At 43.5% G+C, this 21775-nt stretch overlaps 1 protein-coding gene across 2 annotated transcripts; it reads right to left on the bottom strand.

The window, feature by feature from the left end:
* Positions 1-383: 383 nt before the first annotated feature.
* LOC124010221 (protein ABHD8-like) lies at positions 384-21102 on the bottom strand. Of its 2 annotated transcripts, XM_046322657.1 has the most exons (6): positions 20775-21102; positions 12193-12245; positions 9017-9807; positions 8180-8350; positions 3337-3553; positions 384-3105 (listed from the first exon to the last, which is right to left on the bottom strand). In XM_046322657.1, the coding sequence occupies exons 3-6, from the start codon at positions 9796-9798 to the stop codon at positions 2890-2892; spliced, it is 1386 nt and encodes a 461-aa protein (XP_046178613.1). In that variant the 5' UTR covers positions 9799-9807; positions 12193-12245; positions 20775-21102; the 3' UTR covers positions 384-2889. The 2 variants fall into 2 exon arrangements, with proteins under 2 accessions (XP_046178613.1, XP_046178614.1); XM_046322658.1 differs by lacking the exon at positions 12193-12245.
* Positions 21103-21775: the final 673 nt, after the last annotated feature.

The raw sequence follows: 21775 nt of genomic DNA, 5'->3' as shown, positions 1-21775 counted from the left end.
CGAGCTTGCGCTGGAATGCATGTCCCTGCTCGTGCACATGCTAGGCTTGGGCTCACAGGCTGGGCTCAGCTGGCCTCCAGTGCTAGCGGGCATGTAGTAATGCGATCCTGATACCGGAACGAGCAAGATGTCAGCCCCCAAGAATCGACGTAGGCGACGCTAAAAACAGCGTCACGGGCTCTCTTTCCAAAACGGGATCATCCGGTTGTTGTGGACTCGGCAGAGGCAACAGTAGCCTAAACAGAGGTGGCTCCCCAGGCCTCAGAGCCAGAAATGTACACTCAAAAAGTCATGGTTACTTTTGTCTGTCACAACAAAATTGTCCTCATTCATTCGTTCATACAGTCATTCACAGAAGAACAAATACAACCATATAATGCAAACATTTGTTTTAATTCATGCCAGGAAAGGCACATTCATACACTCAATTGAACAGTTCGATATATCAGAATTTTATATGCATATACAATCAGGCAGTGCATGAGTTCTGATGTCCATCAATAAATGTATCAATTACATTTAAACATTTTGAACCACAAATGATAGCACACTGGATAGGAACACTGACCGATTTGTATACATTTAGCGGAGGAAGCAAATGTGAGCGCCCTGCAGTCCATATTACTGTTGGATCAATCTATACAGTGCAAAAACAGACATTGCATCAGAAGCACTTCATGGTGGTGGACAGTCCACATGAATTCATTTTCTTTTCAACAGCTGGGTCGAACTAGTTTGTTCCTCAACCTATTCGTTTCCATTACTTATTAGTACATTATCTAGGTCTACAGTTCATAACTCCTCTTTTCTCTGTTGAAATTGCATTATCATCGTGCATCTTTTCTCAGAATAATGCATATGCAATAAACAGTGTGCAGCAGTCGAAACGACCGAACCGGAAAAATTCCTTACTGTACTTCATACTTCTTAATCGCAGATTAATCACACATTCTCATTATGAGACACGAAAACATTCACAAATGAGCACCTGATAATGTTATGTCCTTTAGCTTATTATCATGGTTGACCTTTGACATTGCAAGCAGTAAGCACATACAGATTGACTGGAGGGCAGTGAAGGAAAATGCTTTGCTACACTAGCTTGTAGACTGGAGAACAACATCATTCTAAATGGTGTTACATCAAATTCTGAGGTAAAACGAGTTGAACTTGTGAAGGAAAATGCTTTGCTACACTAGCTTGTAGACTGGAGAACAACATCATTCTAAATGGTGTCACATCAAATTCTGAGGTAAAACGAGTTGAAGATTGGGCGTTTAATAACTGGCATCACTATTATTAAATAATAGTTATGGAATACTCTTACATCATTTCGATGACTACTTTATCACTAAAGCTTTGGTCCAACTTCTTCTCTGTCCATAATGTCCCTTAGATTATACACTCAGAGGACACGGGAGGATTTTGGATTTCTCGACTGTCAAAGTTTGTTGTCAAGAAAATCCTTGAAATATCTTTAAAAATCCCATTCATGAAAGAACTTCAAATGGTCTAGTAAGGTTAGATAATGCATACGCAAGTGTAGACACATACAGTAAGCATAGGCTTCTAAATACATAACATTGGACAACACCGCAAAATGTTCTTAAAGGCAAAATACTCCACTCCATGTTGTGCATAGATGAATCGTTAGGTTTCAAAAGCAAACCGATACCCTAAACTTCAAGCGTGAGTTAATGCACAGTGTACAGCAAAATTGACCGATGCTGACTGTAACTGACAAATACGTAGTTTGCTCAAGGATATGTTTTAACAGCTTTCCTTTGGCCTGATGATATTTGATGAGGCTGTTGAAATTGTATGGTGAATTTGTTTAGGTGTGTGGTGTGGTGCATGTCTTTATTATGCCTGCAACATACTTTATTTAATTACTTATTGCATGTTTATTTGCCATAACAATTTCCAATCCATTCACCACTACTTCCATCCAGTCAACGCTTGAGTCTATAACCTGGTTAACCTGCGGGGCGGCAGGGTAGCCTAGTGGTTAGAGCGTTGGACTAGTAACCGGAAGTTCACACCCCCGAGCTGACAAGGTACAAATCTGTCGTTCTGCCCCTGAACAGGAAGTTAACCCACTGTTCCTAGGCCAATCATTGAAAATAAGAATTTTTCTTAACTGACTTGCCTAGTTAAATAAAGGTAAAATAAAAAATAAAATAAAAAATAGGGGATGATTACTGAGGATGAACTCATGCAAACTGGGCGATCTTATTCCCATAACACACCACAGTCACCCATTGGCTAGCATTATCTGGATAGTTTCTCAGTTATCCTATTTAGTTTATGGTTCACTTGAAGAGAATTCATAATATGGACCCAGTCTTGTAAGATCTTTAACTTTAAACTGATGACAGAAGGACACCAACCAGCAGTGATATATTATTCACAAGAGAATGAACGATAGATAGTAAGGCAATCCACAGACCATTTAATAGTCATGCCCTCCTCACTTTGGTTGACAATGGCCCACTCACCAACCCAAGTTTGGTACTTCCGAGCATTACGAATGGATATTGTGTTTTAAAAACGTCCTCTGGACCCAAGGTCTATCTGATTACAAACACCACATTACAAACAGCACAGACAGCTGTCAAAGGGGAAACAGAAACACCCATCTCTGTCATTCTATTCGATTCCGCCTCTCTTCTTTCCATAATTTCCTGTCTTCTTTCGACAGTCCCAAGTCCCATTTCAAATGCCACTCTAAGCTTGGCGCACCAGTTGCCTCCCCTCCACTTCAACAACCAACTCTGGCCCGGTTAATAACAGCTCTCAGCCTGCGAGCAGCCCTAAAGACCACATGCCACCTGCCAAAGACAGGCCGTCGGATTGGGTTTGCTCATGTAAAATGAAACTCCTTACTGGTTATTTGTCCATGGGCTTGTTTGGTTTTGGTGTCTGGATGACAATGCCATTGACCGTAACAGTTTTGTCAGGATCAGTCTTAGCTGTGTCCTTTTTGGACATGTCGGGCTCCCATAGGAAAAACTCGTGCAGGAGGGTGTTGACTGTGTCAGGGCACTCCATCATCACCATGTGACTGCCCTCCTCAATGACTTTCAGGAACGCAAACAGAAGGATCTGAAATGAAAAGGATAATAGTTACAATCAAGATACAAAACAGTGGTACAGATTATGTTGACCATGTTCAATCTAATATTAGATTAGATGAGAGGCTTGTGATATGATAGGAACTGTTCGTAATTCATATCGTAAAACATGAATTATATCAATTTATCTTTCGTTCATGAATAGTAGAGCTTCTGAACTAAATTCACATGGATTGGTATTCATTCGTTGATGTCTCCTTACCTCTGCCATGCGTTGGTCCTCATCCATAGGCACAAACTTGTCGTACATGCCGTGCACCAACAGGATGGGCACAGTAAGCTCAGCATGGTACACCTCATCCCCCTCGGGCCAATACTGCCCACTCATCATGGCTCGCAGCACAAATGGATTCACGTTGAAGGCATTGCCCTGCTTCAGCAGCTGCTTCTCTTTGGCTCCCTGACGGGCAAACCCAGCCCTGAACACGTTGGAAAAAGAGGTCAGACTCATAGCCCAATGATATATGTATATATATATGTTTTTTTTGTATACCCTTATTTTTCCAGGTAAGTTGACTGAGAACACATTGTCATTTATAGCAACAACCTGGGGAATAGTTACAGGGGAGAGGAGGGGGGATGAATGAGCCAATTGGAAGCCATCAGTATTATCTGATATTCTAAATTTGTGCAAATTCCCCTTACTTTGTGTATGCAGTAGTAGTTAAGCATTGACGGTGTATATCAGGGGTCCCCAATTACATTCAGCCGTGGGACGATTTTACCATGGATGGTCAGGGAGCCAGAACATAGTTATAAATACCTTGTGCACTACAAAAAAGGTACCGCAAGAACCCCAAATAGATATATTATTTGTCAAAAACAGAATAATTTCAAATCTTGATTACATGGGGATACGATCACATATGCGTCTCTATTACTTGGGAACAGATTTCCTAAATTAAAATAACTTTGAGCTGATTTCCTGGATCCTCATGTATAACATTTGTGTAAATATCTGCATGCGTAATTTCTGAAAAATAATGAGATTATTCAGTTTGGCGCACACTAGAGTTCGACCGATTATGATTTTTCAATGCAGATGCAGATACCGATTATTGGAGGACCACAAAAAACAGATACCGTTTAAATCGGACGATTTTTATATATATATTTGTAATAATGACAATTACAACAATATTGAATGAACAATGAATACTTTTATTTAAACTTAATATAATACATAAATAAAATCAATTTAGTGTCAAATAAATAATGAACATTTTTCAATTTGGTTTAAATAATGCAGTGGTTCCTTTTAACATGAGTCTTCAATACTCCCAGGTAAGAAGTTTTGGGTTGTAGTTATTATAGGAATTATAGGACTATTAGTGGCGCCGGAGGAGATGGCCACCGTTTCACGGTCTCCTAACCAATTGTGCTATTATGTGTTTTTTTCGCGATATTTGTAAATTATTTTGTACATAATGTTTCTGCAACCGTATCTTACAGAAGAAAAGAGCTTCTGGATATCAGGACAGCGATCACTCACCTCGGATTAGACAAACATTTCTTCAACAACAACAACAGCAGCAAGCAGGACTCACACGATATTCTCCAAACACCCCACAGGGCAGACTTTCCAATTATTCGCAAAAAGAAGCGACACAGAGGACGAAGAGCCGGATGCCTCGTCCGGACCCGCAGAAGGCAACTGGGAAAGCTGCCATTACCGTCAATATTACACGCCAACGTGCAATCATTGGACAATAAACTAGACGAGGTACGATCACGAATATCCTACCAACGGGACATCAAAAACTGTAATATCCATGTTTCACGGAATCGTGACTGAATGACAACATGGATATTCAGCTAGCGGGATACACGCTGCACCGGCAGGATAGAACAGCACACTCCGGTAAGACGAGGAGGGCCGGTCAGTGCATATTTGTAAAAAAAACAGCTGGTGCACGAAATCTGAGAAAGTCTCTAGATTTTGCTAGCGTGAAGTTGAGTATATTGTGATAAACTGCAGGCCACACTACTTGCCTAGAGAGTTCTCAGCTATACTTTTCATGGCTGTTTATTTACCAGCACAGACAGATGCTGGCACTAAGACCGCACACAGTCAGCTGTATAAGGAAATAAGCAAACAGGAAACCACTCACCCAGAGGCGGCGCTCCTAGTGGCCAGAGACTTTAATGCAGGGAAACTTAAATCAGTTCTACCAAATCTCTATCAACATGTTAAATGTGCAACCAGAGGGAAAAAAATACTAGATCACCTGTACTCCACACACAGACACCCGTACAAAGCTCTCCCTCGCCCTCCATTTGGTAAATCCGACCACAACTCTATCCTCCTGATTCCTGCTTACAAGCAAAAATTAAAGCAGGAAGCACCAGTGACTCGGTCTATAAAAAAATGGTCAGATGAAGCAGATGCTAAGCTACAGGACTGTTTTGCTATCACAGACTGGAACATGTTCCGGGTTTCTTCCGATGACATTGAGGATTACATCACATCAGTCACTGGCTTTATCAATAAGTGCATTGAGGACGTCGTCCCCACAGCGACTGTACGTACATACCCTAACCAAAAGCCATGGATTACAGCCAACATTCGCACTGAGCTAAAGGGTAGAACTGCCACTTTCAAGGTGCGGGACTCTAACCCGGAAGCTTACAAGAAATCCAGCTATGCCCTGCGACGAACCATCAAACAGCCAAAGCGTCAATACAGGGCTAAGATTGAATCATACTACACCGGCTCTGACGCTCGTCGAATGTGGCAGGGCTTGAAAACTATTACAGACTACTAAGGGAAGCTCAGCCGCGAGCTGCCCAGTGACATGAGCCTACCAGACGAGCTAAATCACTCCTATGCTCGCTTCGAGGCAAGCAACACTGAGGCATGCATGAGAGTATCAGCTGTTCCGGACGACTGTGTGATCACGCTCTCCATGGCCGACGTGAGTAAGACGTGTGCTCCGGGCATGTGCTGACCAACTGGCAGGTGTCTTCACTGACATTTTCAACATGTCCCTGATTGAGTCTGTAATACCAACATGCTTCAAGCAGACCACCATAGTCCCTGTGCCCAAGAACACAAAGGTAACCTGTCTAAATGACTACAGACCCGTAGCACTCATGTCCATAGCCCTGAAGTGCTTTGAAAAGCTGGTAATGGCTCACATCAACACCATCCCAGAAACCCTCGACCCACTCCAATTTGCATGCCGCCCAAACAGATCCACAGATGATGCAATCTCTATTGCACTCCACACTGCCCTTTCCTACCTGGACAAAAGGAACACCTATGTGAAAATGCTGTTTGTTGACTACACCTCAGCGTTCAACACCATAGTACCCTCAAAGCTCATCACCAAGCTAAGGATCCTGGGACTAAACACCTCCCTCTGCAACTGGATCCTGGACTTCCTGACCGGCCACCCCAAGGTGGGGAGGGTAGGTAGCAACACATCTGCCACGCTGATCCTCAACACTGGAGCTCCCCAGGGGTGCGTGGTCAGTCCCCTCTTGTATTCCCTGTTCACCCACGACTGCATGGCCAGGCATGACTCCAACACCATCATTAAGTTTGCTGACGACACAACAGTGGTAGGCCTGATCAACGACGAGACAGGGAGGAGGTCAGAGACCTGGCCGGGTGGTGCCAGAATAACAACCTATCCCTCAACGTAACCAAGACTAAGGAGATGATTGTGGACTACAGGAAAAGGACCACCGAGCACGTCCCCATTCTCATCGATGGGGCTGTAGTGGAGCAGGTTGAGAGCTTCAAATTCCTTAATGTCCACATCAACAACCAACTAGATTGGTCCAAACACACCAAGACAGTCGTGAAGAGGGTACGACAAAGGCTATTCCCCTTCAGGAAACTAAAAAGATTTGGAATGGGTCCTGAGATCCTCAAAAGGTTCTACAGCTGCAACATCGAGAGCATCCTGACCGGTTGCGTCACTGCCTGGAGCTCGGCTTCCGACCCCAAGACACTTCAGAGAATAGTGCGTACGGCCCAGTACATCACTGGGGCAAAGCTGCCTGCCATCCAGGACCTCTACACCAGGTGGTGTCAGAGGAAGGCCCTACAAATTGTCAAAGACCCCAGCCACCCCAGTCATAGACTGTTCTCTCTACTACCAAGCGGTACCGGAGTGCCAAGTCTAGGACAAAAAGGCTTGTCAACACTTTTTACCCCCAAGCCATAAGACTCCTGTCTGCATTGTGTACCCCCCCCCCATATACTTAATTCTAATATAATAAACACACAGAAATTATGAGCCTTTGGTCATTAATATGGTCAAATCATTTCGAAAACAAAACGTTTATTCTTTCAGTGAAATACAGAACCCGTTCCTTATTTTATCGAATAGGTGGCAACCCTAAGTCTAAATATTGCTGTTACATTGCACAACCTTCAATGTTGTGTCATAATTATGTCAAATTAATTAATTAATTACGGTCTTTGTTTTCAATGAACAGTTTTCAACGAACCAGGCAGCCCAAACTGCTGCATATACCTTGACTCTGCTTGCACTGAACGCAAGAGAAGTGGCACAATTTCCCTAGTTAATATTGCCTGCTAACATGAATTTCTTTTAACTACATATGCAGGTTTAAAAATATATACTTGTGTATTGATTTTAAGAAAGGCATTCATGTTTATGGTTAGGTACATTTGTGCAACAATTGTGTTTTTTTTTTGCAAATGCGCTTTTGTTAAATCATCACCCGTTTGGCAAAGTTGAAGTAGGCTCTGATTCGATGATAAATTAACAGGCACCGTATTGATTACATTCAACGCAGAACAAGCTTGTTAACCTAGTAATATCATCAACCATGTGAGCACATGTTCCTTGTGGGCAGCCGACTATTCGGAAACCGCAGTGTACAGTATACTTTCTGTATGAAGAGTTTCTTGGTTTTGTTTTGTCTACAGCGATAGATTGGTGTTCTCTTTGTTAAGCGATGTGTTGTTATTTCATCTACAAAATGTTGTTTTGTCTAGCAACGGGTTGATGTTTTGTCTAGCAACGGGTTGTTGTTTTGTCTACAAAGAGATGGGATGATTTACTTACTTGAGAAAGCTCCAGGCCAGACAGGGGGAGAGGCAGTGCAACACACAGGAAGGCAGCTGGAAGATGGAACAGAGGTTGGGCTCCAGAGCTGTGGGCCCCCCTCCATTGATCATCACCACCTTGTGAACCTGGTCTGGATACTCATGGGCCAGGAAGGTACAGAACGATACCCTGAAAGCGATATAATCAAACCAGTGAAAATAACATCTTGGGAACCTGCTCTCGGATTGGTCCATTCATCCTGACATCATCATAACCCTGCTCTCTGACTGGTCGCTTCATCATGACTTCATCATAACACAGTTCTCTGATTGGTACATCATGCCATCGGCATAACCCTGCTCTCTGATTGGTTCTTCTTCTTCAGACATAGTCAGGACCAGTTTATGGTGTGTTTCAGGGCATGTTCAAATTGTCACGTCTGCTCCCGCTCTTCCCTCCGCCTGGCGCTTGAGGGCGCCAGATTACCCGGCATCACGCACTCCTGCCATCCATCACCCACACCTGCCTTCCCTCGTCACTCGCATCAGCATTATTGGACTCACCTGGACTCCCTTATCTCCTGTTTATTTCCTCCCCCATATCTGTCAGTTCCCTTGCTCTGTTCCCTGCTGCTGCATTGATTGTTTTTCGTCTTAGTTTCTGTTTGCTGACGCTGTGCTTGTCTCTGTTATTTATTAAATGTTACTCCCCGTACCTGCTTCGTCTCTCCAGCGTCATTCCACGTGACACAAATACTGTAATTCCTTTACTATCATGATATTCCTTCTGTTAATTGACCTAAGACATAAGATGATACTTGACCATTCATTTTAACAGAGAAGCAAGCATACTGACCCATAGGAGTGCCCGACTAGGATGTTGCGTTTACGGGCGTATTTATTGAAGATGGCGCGCATGTCCTCTGCCAGGGCATAGAAGGTGTAGGCCGCCGTGATGTGGGGCGCTTTGCTGACCCCGTGGCCCGCCAGGTCAGGGGCGATGACCTCATACCCCAGCCGCGAGAAGAAGTCCAGCTGGCTGCCCCAGATGTCCAGCGAGCCGCCTACCCCATGTACGAAAAAGAGCGCCACATCCGAGTGTGTCCCCTTGCAGCTGGAGATCTCCCTCTCCGAGTCAATCATCAATGTGCGCTTAGGCTTGCGATGGCGCCGGCGAGGAGGTGCCGCGAGTTTCTGATCCCCGACCGTGGGTAGTGGAGGCGTGGGTTTGGGTTCAGGGGAGGTGGGCACTTCCTTATAGTCAGCCAGTTCCACCTCCACGGTGCTATAGGGCTCTAGGTCACCATCCTGGCACTGGAGGATCTGCGAGTGCAGCACGTCACCCAGGTTCTCAATGACTAGCTGGCCGTTGCGGTAGACAGTGATCTTGCGCTTGCAGTGCACACTGCTGCTGCTGTTGCTTCCACTGCCCTGCTCTGGCTCCTTTACCTGGTCCTCCTCCGTTACCACCGGTGACTGCCGCTCAGGGATGATGTGGCGAACCCTTAGGACTCTCCCGGGCTTCACCTCCACAAACTCAAAGGTGTCAGCTGGCTCAGAGGACTCGACGGGCATCACCAGGCTGGCAGCCTTCCCAGTCAGACAGCACAGGATGCCGTCTGTAATGCTGGTCAGCATAGTGCCTGCCTGCAGAGACACATACCCATGAGGAATGTCAATGAGCAATCTTAACAAAACCAACATGTCGTGATTGATTATGCTTAAAAAAAAGAACAAAATGTTATGCTATGTACTGTGGTTAAGAACATGAGGGAAGTGTTTTGTATGCACGATATTGTGAATAACATAGCCCAAGAGTTAAAACAAGGAAGAGGTACATGGTGATGGAAAGTGGGAGAGGTAGTGGAATGATAGTGGTTCTGGAACAGAGGTAATGAATACACTGTTCATAATACACAGCTCAAAAAAATAAAGGGAACACTTAAACAAAACAATATTGTGAATAACATTAGTTATTTCATATTAAAATACAACACAGTCCCCATTTTGGTTTGAGACAAAGTCTTAGGTTGGAACTTACAACAAACATAATACACTGCTCAAAAAAATAAAGGTAACACTTAAACAACACAATGTAACTCCAAGTCAATCACACTTCTGTGAAATCAAACTGTCCACTTAGGAAGCAACACTGATTGACAATACATTTCACATGCTGTTGTGCAAATGGAATAGACAACAGGTGGAAATTATAGGCAATTGGCAAGACACCCCCAATAAAGGAGTGGTTCTGCAGGTGGTGACCACAGACCACTTCTCAGTTCCTATGCTTCCTGGCTGATGTTTTGGTCACTTTTGAATGCTGATGGTGCTTTCACTCTAGTGGTAGCATGAGACTGAGTCTACAACCCACACAAGTGGCTCAGGTAGTGCAGCTCATCCAGGATGGCACATCAATGCAAGCTGTGGCAAGAAGGTTTGCTGTGTCTGTCAGCGTAGTGTCCAGAGCATGGAGACGCAACCAGGAGACAGGCCAGTACATCAGGAGACGTGGAGGAGGCCGTAGGAAGGCAACAACCCAGCAGTAGGACCGCTACCTCCGTCTTTGTGCAAGGAGGAGCAGGAGAAGCACTGCCAGAGCCCTGCAAAATGACCTCCAGCAGGCCACAAATGTGCATGTGTCTGCTAAAACGGTCAGAAACAGACTCCATGAGGGTGGTATGAGGGTGCGACGTCCACAGGTGGGGGTTGTGCTTACAGCCCAACACCGTGCAGGACGTTTGGCATTTGCCAGGGAACACCAAGATTGGCAAATTCGCCACTGGTGCCCTGTGCTCTTCACAGATGAAAGCAGGTTCACACTGAGCACGTGACAGACGTGACAGAGTCTGGAGACGCCGTGGAGAACGTTCTGCTGCCTGCAACATCCTCCAGCATGACCGGTTTGGCGGTGGGTCAGTCATGGTGTGGGGTGGCATTTCTTTGGGGGGGCCGCACAGCCCTCCATGTGCTCGCCAGAGGTAGCCTGACTGCCATTAGGTACCGAGATGAGATCCTCAGACCCCTTGTGAGACCATATGCTGGTGCGGTTGGCCCTGGGTTCCTCCTAATGCAAGACAATGCAAGACCTCATGTGGCTGGAGTGTGTCAGCAGTTCCTGCAAGAGGAAGGCATTGATGCTATGGACTGGCCCGCCCTTTCCCCAGACCTGAATCCAATTGAGCACATCTGGGACATCATGTATCGCTCCATCCACCAACACCACGTTGCACCACAGACTGTCCAGGAGTTGGCAGATGCTTTAGTCCAGGTCTGGGAGGAGATCCCGCAGGAGACCATCCGCCACCTCATCAGGAGCATGCCCAGGCGTTGTAGGGAGGTCATACAGGCACGTGGAGGCCACACACACTACTGAGCCTCATTTTGACTTGTTTTAAGGACATTACATCAAAGTTGGATCAGCCTGTAGTGTGGTTTTCCACTTTAATTTTGAGTGTCACTCCAAATCCAGACCTCCATGGGTTGATAAATTTGATTTCCATTGATAATTTTTGTGTGATTGTTGTCAGCACATTCAACTATGTAAAGAAAAAAGTATTTAATAAGAATATTTCATTCATTCAGATATAGGATGTGTTATTTTTGTGTTCCCTTTATTTTTTGAGCAGTGTATAAGAACAAAACAGTCAAAAGTGGCCCAGAAGGGGTGCTGTGAGTTTCCATTATTGTTCTGAGCATACACATGTTCTCCCCATACATCACAACACATAATAGGAACGACCTGGTAGGCTTAACAGACAACAGACATCTTTGAACTAAAAGATCCCAATGGCTCTCACCACAACAATTCACCACACGAAAAAAACAACAAAACAGTTGTTTGAACCTGATATATACTCCATGATAAACACGCTACGGTTTCTCAATAATTAAGCTTTCAATTAAAATACTCACCAGCATAAATGACTGGTTTAACATTGGGTTCAAAGTCAGTCCATAGACAAGAGTAACACAATACCTGCGTTGAAATTAGTTTCAGTGTGAAGAAGCAGAAACAATTGACATACTGACCTAGTCAAAAAAACGAAGAATGGTCACGGCTCTTCCAAAATGGCCCCTGGTCCCTAGAGTATAAATAGAATGTCAGAAATGGCACAGTGGGGTTCATGCCAACTGCTCACTCTATGTATTACATGTGCCAATGGAGTTTGGTTATTAGTACACCAGCACACGATGGTGTTTCCCAGGATGGTTATTGTCACGTTCTGACCTTTATTTCCTGTGTTTTGTATTTCGTTAGTATGGTCAGGGCGTGAGTTGGGTGGGCAGTCTATGTTTGTTTTTCTAGGTTTTGGGAATTTCTATGTTTCAGCCTAGTATGGTTCTCAATCAGAGGCAGGTGTCATTAGTTGTCTCTGATTGAGAATCATACTTAGGTAGCCTGGGTTTCACTGTGTGTTGGTGGGTGATTGTTCCTGTCTCTGTCTTTGCACCAGATAGGACTGTTTTGAGTTTTCACATTTCTTGGTTTTTGTAGTCAGTTGTTCATGTGTACCTTAACGTATTAAAAAGAACCATGGACAATTACCACGCCGCGTATTGGTCCTCTGATCCGTTTCGCCTCTCCTCTTCGGAAGAAGAGGAGGAAATTCATTACAGTTATGTCCAGTCATGGCTCAAGAGGTTTTTGGCAGTCTGGTAAATTGAGAATTTCATGTCACACGGTTCAAATATAGACACACAGATTATCAAGGGGAAGCAGAGCAGAAGTGTCATATCTACAGTATGTGTTGGAACTTAGATAAAGGCTTCATGGTTTCCTATGTTACTGTGTCTCCACTAGCCAAACAGAATATAAACTGCTGCTTGTGTTCTATTATTCAATTATTATTATTATTCAATCTTATGTAAAGTTGGAGCATATGATCCATCTATGCTCACAGATCATGATCCCTACAATGCTAGACATCTGATTGAATTGCATTTCTAGTCAACAAGGTTCACCAATATTATTAGATCATGCTCAACGCTACAGTCGGTGAGGCCTGGGGAAAAGTGCGGCAGCCATTTTCAACCCTCAGAAAAGTGTTGGCTACAGAGAAGGGAGGCTTTTCTAATGATGCGTTTGTGGAAACCCTTCATATAAAAGCTGACCTGACACACTGGCTTTAATCAACACATATTTCTCTCCTGGTATTCACTCAAAGAAACACCATTGACTTATATACATGTCAAGCCACACACACAAACACACTAATAATGGCAGAGCTCTGATTAATGTCCATCCCTCTCTCACTCACCCACCTCCAATCACCTTCAACCCCGGATTCATATTCTAGATTCATACATTATTTATTCACAGTGAGGGGAGATGTCTAAATTCAATCAAATACCATTTTATTTTATACCACATACGCATGGTTAGCAGATGTTATTGCGAGTGCAGTGAAATGCTTATGCTTCTAGATCCAACAGTGCAGCAGTATCTAAACAGGTAATATCTAACAATTCCACAACAAAACCTAATATCTAAAAAATTCCACTACAAAACCTAATACACACAATCTAGTAAAGGAATGGGATGAGAACATAAGTATAAAGTATAAAATAGTATAAAATATATGGATGAGCAGTGACAGAGCGGCTAAGATGCAATAGATAGTATAGACTAGATAGTGAAGGATACAGTATACAATATATACACAGGAGATGAGTAATGCAAGATATGTAAACATTATTAAAGTGGAATTATTAAAGTGACTAGTGTTCCATTTATTAAAGTGGCCAATGATATCAAGTCTGTAGGTAGGCAGCCGCCTCTCTGTGCTAGTGGTGGCTGTTTAACAATATGATGGCCTTGAGATAGAGAGATTGAAAACCAGCTTCTGTCACAGCTTTGATGCACTTGTACTGACCTTGCCTTCTGGATGGAAGTGGGGTGAACAGGTAGTGGCTTGGGTGGTTATTGTCCATGATTATCTTATATGCCTTCCTGTGACATCGTGTGTTGTAGGTGTCCTGGAGGGCAGGTAGTTTGTCCCCGGTGACGCGTTGTGCATACCGCACCACCTTCTGGAGAGCCCTGCGGTTGTGGGTGGTGCAGCTGTCGTACCAGGCGGTGATACAGCCCGACAGGATGCTCTCAATTGTGCATCTGTAAAAGCTTGTGAGGGTTTTTGGTGACAAGCCAAATTTATTCAGCCTCCTGAGGTTGAAGAGGCGCTGTTGCGCCTTCTTCACCACACTGTCTGTGTGGGTATACCATTTCAGTTTATCGGTGATATGTACACCCTGGAACTTAACTTTCCACCTTCTCCACTGCTGTCCCATCGATGTGGATGGGGGGTGCTCATCTGCTGTTTCCTGAAGTCCAAGATCATCTCTTTTGTTTTGCTGACATCACCCTCCGAGGGCCCTCACCTCCTCCCTGTAGGCTGTCTCGTCGTTGTTGGTAATCAAGCCTACCACTGTAGTGTCGTCTGCAAACTTGATGATTGAGTTGGAGGTGTGCATGGCCACGCAGTCGTGGGTGAACAGGGAGTACAGGGAGAGGGCTGAGAAGGCACCTTTGTGGGGCCCCAGTGATGAGGATCAGCGGAGTGGAGATGTTGTTTCCTACCTTCACCACCTGGGGGCGGCCCGTCAGAAAGTCCAGGACCCAGTTGCACAGGGTACGGTCGAGACCCAGGGTCTCAAGCTTAATGATGAGTTTGGAAGGTACTATGGTGTTGAATGCTGAGCTGTAGTCAATGAACAGCATCTTACATAGGTATTCCTCTTGTCCAGATAAGATAGGGCAGTGTACAGTGTGATGAGAATTGCATTGTCTGTGGACCTATTGGGGCGGTAAGCAAATTGGAGTGGGTCTAGGGTGAAAGGTAGGGTGGAGGTGATATGATCCTTGACTAGTCTCTCAAAGCACTTCATGATGACAGAGGTGAGTGCTACAGGTTGATAGTCATTTAGTTGGGAACAGGGAATTTCTTGGGAACAGGAATAACATCTCCTATACACTTCCTTATAAACTCACTCATCGAGTCAGCATATATACGTCAATGTTATTGTCTGAGGCTACCTAGAACATTTCCCAGTCCACGTGATCGAAGCAATCTTGAAGAGTGGAATACAATTAGTCAGACCAGAGTTGGATAGACCTAAGCATGGCGCTACCTGTTTTAGTTTCTGCCTATAGGAGGGGAGCAACAAGATGGAGTCATGGTCAGATTTGCCAAAAGGAGAGTGGGGGAGGACCCTGTATGCATTGCGGAAGTTAGAGTAGCAATGGTAGAGTGTGTTACTCGCACGTATACTGCAATCGATATGCTGATTGAATTTAGGTAGCCTTGTTCTCAGATTAGCTTTGTTAAAATTCCCAGCTACAATAAATGCAGCCTCAGGATATATGGTTTCCAGTTTGCATAAAGTCCAGTGGAATTCATTGGTGGTCGTCTTGGTAACCGCTTGCGGGGGGATATACACGAATGTGACGAGGAGAATTCTCTTGGGAGATAATATGGTCGGCATTTGATTGTGAGGAATTCTAGGTCAGGTGAACAAAATAACTTCTTGTATGTTGTTACAATTACACCATGAGTCGTTAATCATGAAACATACACTCCACCCTTCTTCTTACCAGAGAGATAGTTTCTATGTTAGTTTCTGTCGGCGCGATGCACTGAAAATCCTGTTGGCTTTATGGACTCTGACAGCGTGTCCCCAGCTAGCCATGTCTCTGCGAAACAGAGTATTTTACAATCCTGGATATCTCTTGTTGAAAGCAACTCTTGCCCTAATTTCGGGACTGGACAGTAGCGAGTAATATACTCGGAAGCGTTGGGTGATGTGCGCGCATCCGAAGCCACACTAGAAGACCGCTGCAGCAATCTCTCCTCCGACAGCATTGTTTTGGGTTGTCCCCTGGAATCAGTTCAAATGCCCTGGGAGGTACAGACAATAGACCCGCTTTGGGAAAGTCGTATTCCTGGTCGTAGTGGCGGTTGTGCTGGTAAGTTGATGTCTCTCTGATATCCAATAAGTCTTCCCGGCTGTATGGAATAACACTTAAGGTTTTCTGGGCTAACAATGTCAGAAATAATGCATGAAAAAACGAAATACTGCATAGTTTCCTAAGGACTTGAAGCGAAGCTGCCATCTCTATCAGCGCCATCTTGCAATTATTAATATTCGCTTTTGCTTTTGAAACAGAAAAAAATTCTAAATATACAATTGAAGTTGGAAGTTTCTTACACTTATGCTGGAGTCATTAAAACTAATTTTTCAACCACTCCACAAATTTCTTGTTAAAAACTATCGTTTTGGCAAGTCGGTTAGGACATCTACTTTGTGCATGACACAAGTAATTTTTCCAACAACTGTTTACAAACAGATTATATCACTTATAATTCACTGTATCACAATTCCAATGGGTCAGAAGTTTACATACACTAAATTGGCTGTACCTTTAAAAACAGCTTGGAAAGGTACCACGTTCATCTGTACAAACGATAGTACGCAAGTATAAACACCATGAGACCACGCAGCCATCATACCGCTCAGGAAGGAGACGCATTCTGAACGTACGTTTGTGTGAAAAGTGCAAATCAATCCCAGAACAACAGCAAAGGACCTTGTGAAGATACTGGAGGAAACAGGTACAAAAGTATCTACAGTATATCCACAGTAAAACAAGTCCTATATCGAGATTACCTGAAAGGCCGCTCAGCAAGGATGAAGCCACTGCTCCAAAAACGCCATAAAAAAGCCAGACTACAGTTTGCAACTGCACATGGGGACAAAAATCATACTTTTTGGAGAAATGTCCTCTGGTCTGACGAAACAAAAATAGAACTGTTTGGCCAAAATGACCATTGTTATGTTTGTAGGAAAAAGGGGGAGGCTTGCAAGCCGAAGAACACCATCCCAACCGCAAAGCACGGGGTGGCAGCATCATGTTGTGGGGTGCTTTGCTGCAGGAGGGACTGGTGCACTTCCCAAAATAGATGGCATCATGAGGTAGGAAAATTATGTGGATATATTGAAGCAACATCTCAAGACATCAGTCAGGAAGTTAAAGCTTGGTTGCAAATGGGTCTTCCAAATGAATAATGACCCCATGCATACTTCCAAAGTTGTGGCAAAATGGCTTAAAGACAACAAAGTCAAGGTACAGAGTGGCCATCACAAAGCCATGACCTCAATCCTATAGAACATGTGTGGGCAGAACTGAAAAAGTGTGTGTGAGCAAGGAGGCCTACAAACCTGACTCAGTTACACCAGCTCTGTCATGAGGAATGGGCCAAAATTCACCCAAATTATTGTGGGAAGATTGTGGAAGGCTACCCGAAATGTTTGACCCAAGTTAAACCATTTATAAGCAATGCTACCGAATACTAATTGAGTGTATGTAAACTTCTGACCAACTGGGAATGTGATGAAATAAATAAAAGATGAAATGAATCATTCTCTCTACTATAATTCTGACATTTCACATTCTTAAAATAAAGTGGTGATCCTAACAGACCTAAGACAGGGAATTTTTACTAGGATTACATGTCAGGAATTGTGAAAAACTGAGTTTAAATGTATTTGAGTAAGGTACACTTCCGACTTTAATTGTATGCTTGCTCTGAGAATGTGATCCGGAGCCTCCTCACGAATGGTGTGAGGCAATTGTGGAGCCTCTGGAGGCTTGCGGAGGCATAATCGAGCTCCGTACCGCATTGCCGTGCGCATCCCAAATGTTTTAATAATGCGGAGGGCTCCGTATAGCTCCACATTGACATGACTGTTTGACGGTAGGTGGGGGAGAGAGGTCCTGTATAAACATAAATTCACTTCCTTGAATACTTCTTTCACAACAACTCTGCTACGTGAAGAGCAAAAAAGTATGTTTGCTCTGACTTCTGCATCGCAGTAAATGCAGTACGGCTACTGCAGACATCGGATTGGCCATGCAGAGCCTTTACGTCTCATTGATCTCTACACATCTACAGTACCAGTCACTAGGTACACATTAAAATAAAATTGTACATTTTGATATTTTCTACATTGTAGAAAAATAGTGAAGACATCAAAACTATGAAATAACACATATGGAATCATGTAGTAACTAAAAAAGCATTAAACAAATCAAAATATATTTTATATTCTTCAATGTAGCAACCCTTAGCCTTGATGACAGCTTTGCACACTCTTGGCATTCTCTCAACCAGCTTCACCTGGAATGCTTTTCCAATAGTCTTGAAGGAGTTCCCACATATGCTGAGCACTTGTTGGCTGCTTTTCCTTCACTCTGCGGTCCAACTCATCCCAAAACCATCTCAATTGGGTTGAGGTCAGGTGTTTGTGGAGGGCAGGTCATCTGATGCAGCACCCCATTATTCTCCTTCTTGGTCAAATAGCCCTTACACAGCCTGGAGGTGTGTTGGGTCATTGTCCTGTTGAAAAACAAATGATAGTCCCACTAAACGCAAACCAGATGGGATGGCGTGTTGCTGCAGAATGCTGTGGTAGCCATGCTGATTACGTGTGCCTTGAAGTCTAAATAAATCACAGACAGGGTCACCAGCAAAGCACCCCACACCATCACACCACCTCCTTCATGCTTCAAGGTGGGAACCACACATGCAGAGATAATCCGTTCACCTACTCTGCGTCTCACAAAGACACGGTAGGTTGGAACCAGAAATCTCAAATTTTGACTCATCAGACCAAAGGACATATTTGCACTGGTGTAATGTCCACTGCTCGTGTTTCTTGGCTCAATCAAGCCTCTTCTTATTATTTGTGTAGTGGTTTCTTTGCAGCAATTCAACCATGAAGGCCTGATTCACGCAGTCTTCTCTGAACAGTTGGTGTTGAGATGCGTCTGTTACTTGAACTCTGTGAAGCATTTATTTGGGCTGCAATTTCTGGTAACTAGGGTACATGGCTGATAACTCTTATGAACTTCTGCAGCAGATGTAACTCTGGGTCTTCCTTTCCTGTGGCAATCCTCATGAGAAACAGTTTCATCATAGCGCATTTGCTATTTGGCAAAAGGCCACAGAGCCCTGTGTCTTGTGCACTCTGTTTAGAAAATCGACAACATTGTTCCAGAAAATGCTTGTACACAATCGAGAAAAACTATGAAAATTAGGTGCACAGGCAAGTGAGCAAAGGAAAGTTAATGAAGTTCATTTTAACACACATGGGAAATCGGAAAGCAGGTCATGGTAATGGGGAGAGAGGAGGGGGCATTGATCCTAGTAAATGATGCCTCTGCAGGAGGTGCAGTTTACTGCTCACTGTTTCTATGCATCCACACACACAGGGAAGCTCATTAACGTATTGAAATGGCACACAGGGATCAATGTCTGGCTGAGAGGGGTAGAACAAGGAGAGAAGGAAAAAGGGAGGGAGGGGAGAGAGAGAATTTATTGAGAGTGTTGTGAAGGTCGGTGCATCCTGTACTATCCTGTTTCATGAGCCAAGTGAATTTTGAGATTTCCCTTCCTTGGTGGATCAAAATGGTGGGCCTCTACGAACAGTGAGGATGTCATTAATCATACGATCAAATGCTACCATCACAATATTCATTTGACACAGCTGGCCTCTAAATCATTGCAATACGTTTAGGGGTCAGGATACTGGATATGTGTGTAAGCACTATGAAAGCCCAGACATGACCTTCAGGTATATATGTCTATACACAGATACTGTATCTATCTCGTGTAATAACCAATATTATATTGAGGTTATCATCATCCAATCACATCAGGTTTGATATAAACCTGAGCAGAAAGTATGTTGGAGGTGGTCTTCCCTCCAGGGGATGAGGTGACCCCTCTTGCAATGAACCAGCGCATGACTGCTCAACTGCGAGGAGACCTGCACTACCCTCCAAGATCACTACATTACTCCACAACCAGAGATTAAAATGCAAAAGGCCATCCGACTCAACGTTCCTTGCCATATAAATCCTTGCCAAGTCATATTAAGGTCGAATGTGAAAGTGAGAATTGAATATGATTGAGTTTTCCAGTGGACTGCCCTAAATGCTCTCAACCATGTTATTCAGCCATTTTACTATTTGATCTGCAATGCAGGAATTAGGTTGATTATCCAAGCGTCATGTGTAACACACCTTTGGTACACTATGTGCTCTACTTTTCCACTCACACAGTACATCAATACATTCTGATACATATATGTACAGTATTCAAAATACAAATGTGTAATTCATAACTAGTTGAATTATGTTGGTACTGGGGCATAACACTACCTGTAGACATCAGAAATTACATAATGTACAGACAAATTAAGTATTAGCCAAATGAGCATGCATACATTATTTTTTCAAAACTGTTATGAAAGATTTAACCATTTGCAAGCCGGACTGGACACTACTGTTGCCTATGGGACGTGATATGTATATATATATATATATATATATATATATATATGCCAACAACATAAATCAATATTGAGTGGGTGTGTTGCGCAATGTATGTCACAATGCCAACGCATTATGATTGACGTCTATTTATCTGAATTCCCATTATGAAATCTCAAATATTCTGTTTTAGTTATAGTATCAGCATAAAACCCCAAACCCAGTAATTGCCATACAACGTTTGCTGATGCATATGCCTATTTTCTAACCAAATCCTTACCTTACTGATGATTAAGGATGAGAAATAGGATGCTCCTCTCCCATAATACGCTAGTCAATAGGTTGATAATAATTAACTGCAGGTGAAAATCTGTTGCATTGGTATAATTCAAACGCAATCTGCAATATGATAATTGGGCATCTGCAGATGGTTTACATCTTACTAATCAACAAATATAATAAGGCTTTACATCTAATTAATGCACACGAGGTAGGTGTGCCCATTTAAATTTGAAAATGCCCATGCTGATGATAGATTAATGTTCTTTTGATCAGCATCGTTCGGCGTTGCGCACACGGGCGAGATTCTACCAACCCTTTTGGTCTTGTTGTATTCTGGTTGTACTCAGCGTCTTCGGAATTTTTCCGTCAACTTCCTTCTGCATTTGAATGACAGGAAAGATAGCGAATAGGCTACAAACCTTAGTCCTACGAAAGCCAATAGGATTTCTTGTATTCCAGTTGCTAAACCCGAGTGGGTAAGGTACCAACAGATTCCCATACCGTGTGTTACCAAGCAATTTAACTGTACCAAATAGGCTATAATACAAATGAAAAAAACTGTTAATGTAGCCTTATATGCATCAATACTTTTTATTGATGATATCTGAAAGAAAAAAGTAATGGATGATAATATTCTTGGTTTGTAAGGCCAAAATCAGTTTTTTGTTTATGTGTTGCCATGGTGTTTCTTTCAGTTTTTTGTTTATGTGTTGCCATGGTGTTTCTTTCAGTCCAGACTTAGGGGGTGTAGAGTTTTCTTTAACCTTCAACCTAGATGACCTTGACAAGTGGACCTCCCTAAGGGTGATTAGTATGCCTACGCTGCCTATGACAGCTCCCTGTCACTTAGCGGAAGATTCACTTCCATAAGCAGCATCGACACCAAAACATCTGGGGTTCCCTCCATCTCCCCTAGAGAGCTGCTCGTAAGCTCTGTGGCCCCTCAGGATGGAATGCTTCTGGTATAGGCCCCACTGCAGCAGCCTATGGTGATGTGCT

Source organism: Oncorhynchus gorbuscha, linkage group LG22 (assembly GCF_021184085.1).
Source record: "Oncorhynchus gorbuscha isolate QuinsamMale2020 ecotype Even-year linkage group LG22, OgorEven_v1.0, whole genome shotgun sequence".
In the NCBI taxonomy this organism is placed as follows: domain Eukaryota; kingdom Metazoa; phylum Chordata; class Actinopteri; order Salmoniformes; family Salmonidae; genus Oncorhynchus; species Oncorhynchus gorbuscha.
This window is presented reverse-complemented; position numbering and strand designations above follow the sequence as displayed.